General features: G+C 37.3%; 1 protein-coding gene across 1 annotated transcript; it reads left to right on the top strand.

The window, feature by feature from the left end:
- Positions 1 to 1,394: 1,394 nt before the first annotated feature.
- LOC102303351 lies at positions 1,395 to 6,549 on the top strand (the record flags this gene model as incomplete). Its single annotated transcript, XM_042217111.1, is given in 8 exon segments — positions 1,395 to 1,467; positions 1,640 to 1,792; positions 1,879 to 2,054; positions 2,259 to 2,426; positions 4,693 to 4,825; positions 4,916 to 5,096; positions 6,035 to 6,176; positions 6,406 to 6,549. Coding segments are annotated over 7 exon segments (1,082 nt in total), but the record flags the coding sequence as incomplete, so codon positions are not given.
- Between the last annotated feature and the right edge of the window lie 538 nt (positions 6,550 to 7,087).

Here is a 7,087-nt window from a genome sequence, read left to right as displayed (position 1 = left end):
CTGACAAAACCACAAGCAGAACAAAATGATGAAAAACTTGGGGGCAGATGTGTGCACAAGTCAGTTTACCTTTGGAAACGTCTGATCTCATTGAGTAATGAGTGAATCTGATCTGTGAACAAGTTTCAGTATCTTCACTCAAAAAATAAGTAAATAAAACTATACCATCTTCAAATCCTTAAATGTGACACATTTTCCCAGTATTATTATTTGGGACTGATAATAAAGCCACATTAATAATTAATTATAAAACTGTTCATGTTCATAACTACAAAAAATATAGAATTAACATCATTTATGAGGAATCAGTGTCAGATAGGTAGCTCAGATGCAGCAGGAGGGGAGGACTCAGAGAGAGACTCAGAGTATATTGAAGAAAACCTTCAGCGAGCAGCTTAAATTCACAGAGTCAGTAACCATGGTTTCTGGATCAAGTTAACATCTCTTTCTTTTATATAAAAGCAGGAATTTCTCTAAACTCTGGTTCAATAAACTGCAATAGGGCGCCTGGAGAGAGCCATGTGTGCCCTCTTTACCAGCTTTGTGTTTTAGTTTCGCTTTTCACACTAAACTCACTGTGTGAGTTTGTTTAGGAAACAGTGAAGCTCTAGGTTAAAAACATGTATACATAAAGTGTTGATGTATGTTGACAATGTGGGGACCAAGTGCGTTGAAGGGTGCTGATCAAGCATTTCATGGTGTCACTGGTGTCACTTTGTCAAGGACAAAAGACATAAAGACCCCTTTACCGAAGTCTCGCTGTCTTATCTAAAGAAACACACACAAAATACTATTTAACATAACTGAATAAACACCTTATTGCATTAGGTGTTTTCACATGCTGTATTTACCTCTCAATAAGACCCACCTTATTGAGAGGTAACAATATTCTGCTAACAGTTTGGAGTGAAATAATTAAAGTCAATTTGTAAGTAAGCATAGTGCCACATTTATGCAGGATAAATATTGAAACATACACAGCGGCTGCAAATCAGGAAATTATATCAGTGTTTAAAACCTAAATTATTTTCACTGATCACAAGTCTGCACAGAAATTATCACAGAAATTCACATTAATTCACTGAACAGCCACAAAAGACATGCAGGTAATGCAGTTGTTTGAAAAATGACTGAAAAGATTAAAATACAAACATTTGACCAATCAAATCAAATGTTAGGCAAAAGAAAACATTTGATAAACATATTACGTAGAAATAAAACTAATTTCTGTCGCCTGTATTAGGCAATCACAGCACATTAGTATTTGTCATTGCTGACCTTAGTCCTGCAGGCTAGTTATGGAAATTCTCACTGATGTGGAATAAAATCTTGTATACTGTAAACTAAATCACGTGCCATGTTAAAAATACATGAGTCAGTCAGAAAGAGGCTGTCTTCGTAGTTACAAATAAATGACTTCAGTTGCTTATTTTGCTTAGCGAGGTTTTACTCAAGTGGTTTAGCGAGGTATTGTTTTTCTATTTTCACCTCTTGTAATTTTTGTATTTCATCCCCTCTTTAACCTCTTTGAGCTATTTTGAGCTGTAATATTTTATATATTTCATTGATTTTGATATTTTGGCTGTTGTAACAGTAATTTCTCAGCATAGGATAAAAGTGCATCTTATCTTGTCCACAGACAAACAGACTCACTATGTCGCGCTCTGTGCTGCCGCTGCTCTTCTTCGTGGTTTGCAGCACCCAGGCTTTTGACTTCTTGAGCAATCAGCATCCTGGATTTTATGGCACAGCTACATACTACACAAAATACGCTGATAATGGATCTGCTATGGTATCTGTGCTTTCTTTTGTAAAATGTGCTTACTTTTTTAAATTTTCTTGTCCTTTAGTAAAAGCATACTGGCTGTTTTTCCACAGCTGACTGTTCGTTATACACTGAACAACCGCTACTGCTACAATTCTTCCTCGTATAACTGCCAAAATAACAGCTGTGAAAATGTGCTAAACAAAATCAGTGAAATCAGTGGAGAGTGGTGCCAGATGGAGGAAATCTATTATGGTGAGGTTCCTGACAATGATGTGCACCTGGTTATGTGAGTACATCTTAGGAATAACCTTCTCTTAAGCTTTAATATTTCAACTAAACATGAACTTTATTAAAAGAAAAGTAAGCGATTGACTCTGATGATTTAATAACACATTTTACATTAGGTTTGATTTTCCTAGTGTATAATACATACCTAATATACACCATGCAACATAGTGAAAACTCAATCTCCAACAAATTTCTACTGAAGGTTGCATGGTGATAATTGGATGTATGCCAGTAACTTGACTTCTGGTGCTAACGAGATGAATGGAGTCATGAGCAACATCACAACTGAAGCACTGATAGACCTGAGGATCCGCTCCGACACTGGCAAAAAAAATTCATCTCCACAGACCACCATCCTGCCAGTTATGATGTAAGTTTGCTGACTGTTTGAGTCACTGTTTTACAGCTGAAAGCTTTAAACCGTTGTGTGTGTGTGTGTGTTTTAGATTTGGCCCTCTCTGTGCTTTTATATAGTGCAATTTATCCTAAAATTAAATTACAAGATTTCACATTTCTCTGGGCTGTACTGACATCTGCATCTGTTTTATTTGCAACACAACTAGAATATCTTGTTTTGGAGGTAGTCCACCTTCTTCTATTCACTTTGTGCAATATACCAGGAAGCAAAACAATTCCAGAGTATGATGCTACAACCTAGGAGTGTTCTTAAGTTTGAAAGCCTTACCTTTACTCCTCCACACATACTGCTTTTCTTTGAAGCCAAATAGCTCAGTCTTTGCATCATCTGACTCTAAAACTCTTCTCCAGAAGGCATTTGGTTCGTCAGTGAGGTTGTCTTGGAACTTGAAGTAGTGGATTTTAGACCAGGGGCTTCTTTCATGGTAAACACTTTGTCAATTCATGTCAGGCTTGAACCTAGGTGATTACTGGGTCATTCCTGTACATCCTAACCACTTTCTTCCGATCTGAGGGTGACCATTTGGGTCTTCCTCCAAATCTTTATAAAATGGTGAAATATCCAAATAACTTGCACATACATGCTGTTGTTTGAATTGATCATATTGTGTTGCCTTTATAGCACTTGTCAAAAATAACACAGCATCCACTTATGCTTTGCGAACTACTGCTCCAAACTTATTATTATTAACATCATTATTAGTGATGTGTCGGTCGCGAACGAAATGGCTCTTAGAGCCGGATCTTTGAAGTGAACGACGCGAGCCGGCTCCTTATCGCGACCCGTGGGGTTTTTTTTGTTTGTTTGTTTTTTCTCTCACCCTCTCTCTCACACTTTTTTCCCGCTTCACTCCACACGCGAGCCTTGTGCTTTGTGCTGGGAAGAGGGGGAGGGGCAGTAGTTACACTCGCAGTAGCACAGGAACAGAGCAGGAGGGAGACAGAGAAAGAGAGCCAGGGACAACAACGTCACATTAGAAAGGTATAGTAATCATCCACAACTATTTTCAGTTGCAGATGATAAAGGATTCAGAAAGATTATTCATGCAGGTCCGTATGACAGAGAATATGCATGTTCTTTTTGTTTTCATATTTTAATTTATATTTAATTGTGTTATGGTTTGTAGTGTTTTGTGTTGTTTCACTTTAAGTTTGTTTAAAAGGAAAAAGCTGAAAATTTAAATAGTTAAAAGTTGAACTGTGAATAGTTGTTTTTTGTATTATATGATTTATTTATTACATTTTATGTGGAGTGAATAAATAAAAGTATATTTACGGTGGCCCCTAAAGACAAAGCACATACAAACCGCAAAGCATGTAAAAACTCAGAAGCACGTATAAAAGACAACAGAAGCGCTCCAGGATGCTCGGCGCAGTGTTGAGCTTTTGTTACCAAGTAGCTACACAAGCCAGCAAGTACCAATGGTGTGTGGTAGTAACAGGTAAATGAACTTTTTTTTTAAAATTATTTGAATATACATGAGTGCTTGTGTATAAATACACAAACAATACACATATGCTTTCATATGTAATTTAAGTGATCTAGGCAGCTCTGCTTTGGAAGTTCAGTTAACGCTAGAAATGTTTTTTGGAGTTTGTACGTGCTTTGTCTTTAGGGGCCACCGTAAATATTTATATATAAACATATATAAATAAAACCACTTTTTTAACATTAGTAATTCCTTGTGCATAATTTTATATTGTTGTTAATAATAAATTAATTAAAGCAACAAAACAACCTGAAGAGCCGGTTCGGAGCCAAAAGAGCCGGTTCTCTAAAAAGAGCCGGAAATCCCATCACTAATCATTATGCAACATTACAGACCAGTCTTCTTTTATGTGCTCCCCCCGAGGCATTCATGAGCTTTCTTAAATACAGTGCCCCCTGCTGGTAAACCCTATCATTACATCAACATCTACATATCAACACAGATATTGGAATCTGTATTTTTTCGAAATGCTTCCACATAACCTTCCCAATGTAAAATTCTTCTTCTTAGAGCTTCTCTGAGTGCTTTGTACTTTTCCAGTGTTTCTAGCATTGGTCAATCCAATGACTGCTGACTAACAAACCTTTTTGACACCAAAGAGAAACTACTAACTTTATGTTTAGTGGCCATGAATAAGCTCAGTAAAAACTTACTGCTCTTCAATAAAGTTGCTAACCAAAAACTGTTCCAGTTGAGCTTCTTAATTAAGTGGATATTTATAATTCACAGAGTTCCTTCAAACTGTCAGATAAATTTCACCTTGTTGATGTTTGATCCTGATGGGGACGAGGTTAAATGCAGATTTGGAAACACATCAGAGTGTCAGCCGTGCAATTTGTCATCTTTCCTTACCATTTTACCAGTGAGTATGGCTTTCATTTAGAGGATAGTTGGCCCAAAACTAACTTATTAGGCTACTTTGACCACATGTCCTTTTTCTGTCCTCTTGCAGTCATCTTGTACTCTGTCATTCAGCCCCACCAACAGCACTACTGAAGGCTTGTATGTAGTACAGCTGATGATGGAGGACTTTCCCATAAAGAACATCACACTGACTCAAACTAATGGGACAAAGACAAAAATAACGACCAATGATGCTATCAGCAAAGTGCCAGTCCAATTTATTTTGAGAGGTATATGTGTATATTTTATAAATATTTAAATTTTATAAATTTGGCAACATCAGTGATATGCACTGAATTTAAAATATTGTATATGTTTGGGCTGATCTTCACAGGGAGTGAAAACATTGTCTTTCCAAGGTTGCATCACTAGCTTAAACTGTGTCACTTATTAACTTAAGACAGACACTGACAAAAAGAATTCAAGCCTCTACAGTTTCATTAAAAACACAAAGCTGGGAGTTGACTGTAAGGGGATGGTTTACATCATACATATTAAATTATAATAATAACAACTCTAGCTGTAATGAATTGCTTGCACCTTTAATTTGTGTAACTCAATGAGCGATTTCAAGCATAAATCATCTGTTTGTATCATGAAATTTGCAGAAAATATGTGGATGCCACTGGGTTTAATTAGCTAAGGTCACCATGCTGCACAAGCCTCCTCAAATCACTGACTTCCTGTCTAGTGATGACATCATTTCCTATTACAGACTACACTGATTTAAAGGGGCCAAGTAAAGTCATTTTAAAATGACTTTAGGGGAGAAGTCCAGACTCACCCCAGTCACCTACCCATACCCGGACCATCACAATTGGCTGCTTTCAATAGGAAGATTAAAGGCTGTACTCCCCTAAAGTAGAGCCCAGCCCCCTTTGAAGAAAACTAATTTCTAACCGCTTATATCTGCAATCTAGCTGAGGGTAGTAAAATAGAGTCACTGGTAAACTGACAGCTTCACATTCATGCTCAGCTCTCTTCACCACAACACATTGGTGTACCCAAAACCTGTCAGTCTATATTCTCCACTAGGTCCTCACTCATGAGCAAGACCTCTTATACTCCACCACCTGGGTAGTAACGCATCCCTGACCTGAAGTGGGCAGTTTATTTCAGTATAAAAATGTCAGTATGACTTACAAATTTGTTTTATGTATTGTTTCAGTGACTACTGCTGCGACATCCTGTGCAGAAGGAGAGTTTTTGCCCAAGTTCCTGTCTCCAACACCAGCCAACGGTGCTCAGCTCTACAACAGGGCTAATCAGACTCTGGAAATTAACATCGCTGCAGAGTCAACAAACTCTACGTAAGTGAAAGGGAAAGGTTAATAAGATCTTCAGGGCTGAACTTGTTAGAGATATATCTCTACAAATCATCTGTGGAAGTTGGTAATGATTTTCCAGGTTGAGCAATCTGATTTCTCAAGGTAGCAAAGAATGTGACAAAGGAATGATATTATTTGTCTCTATTACATCTAATATTGAATTCATAATACATCTTTGTAAATAGGTGTTTTGCTTTTCTGTTTGCTGAAGGATCTCTGAGCTGATGTCCACCAGTCCATCTAATGTAACTGTGATTAAAACGGGACCAGGGCAGTTCAGTCTGAGATGGATGCCGTCTGTAAGAGAATATGGTGGAAGCCATCAATTCTGCTTTGTTATACAGGCAGACTCCAAGTAAGTAACTTGATTTATACAGTACTGTGCAAAAGTCCTGACTAGCTCTTATTTCATATTTTGCTTATAAGGAGGTTTCGAGTGGAAGGGCTTTATTATTTTCTAAGTAAGTGTTCTCCAGGTTTTCTGGAGGTCTTTTAAAGTTTTCTTAACACATTGGCTGGTTTTTCACAAATTTTCAGTTTAGCCCTTGTACCTGACCATTTCCAGAGTAATGACCTATGAATTATCAAAGCATTATGGCTACATCCCAACTCAAGGAAGTAAATGGTAAATGGTAAATGGCCTGCATTTGTATAGCGCTTTTCTAGTCCCTAAGGACCCCAAAGCGCTTCACACTACATTCAGTCATTCACCCATTCACACACACATTCACACACTGTTGTAAGTAGTATCTAGCTGTACTCCCCTATAGCGAGTTTTCAATTGTATCTTTAGGCTCTTTGCTATAATAGCATCCTGTTTCAAAAACACATTTTTTTTTCTATTTCTTCAATTGATTCCATAAAAAATGCCAAAGATAACATAGTTTGACAGA

The sequence above is a fragment of the Haplochromis burtoni genome, unplaced genomic scaffold (genome assembly GCF_018398535.1).
Source record: "Haplochromis burtoni strain Fernald_Lab_line unplaced genomic scaffold, NCSU_Asbu1 Contig_1605, whole genome shotgun sequence".
NCBI lineage: Eukaryota > Metazoa > Chordata > Actinopteri > Cichliformes > Cichlidae > Haplochromis > Haplochromis burtoni.
Note: the sequence above shows the minus strand (reverse complement) of the source record. Positions and strands in the feature narration are given on the sequence as shown.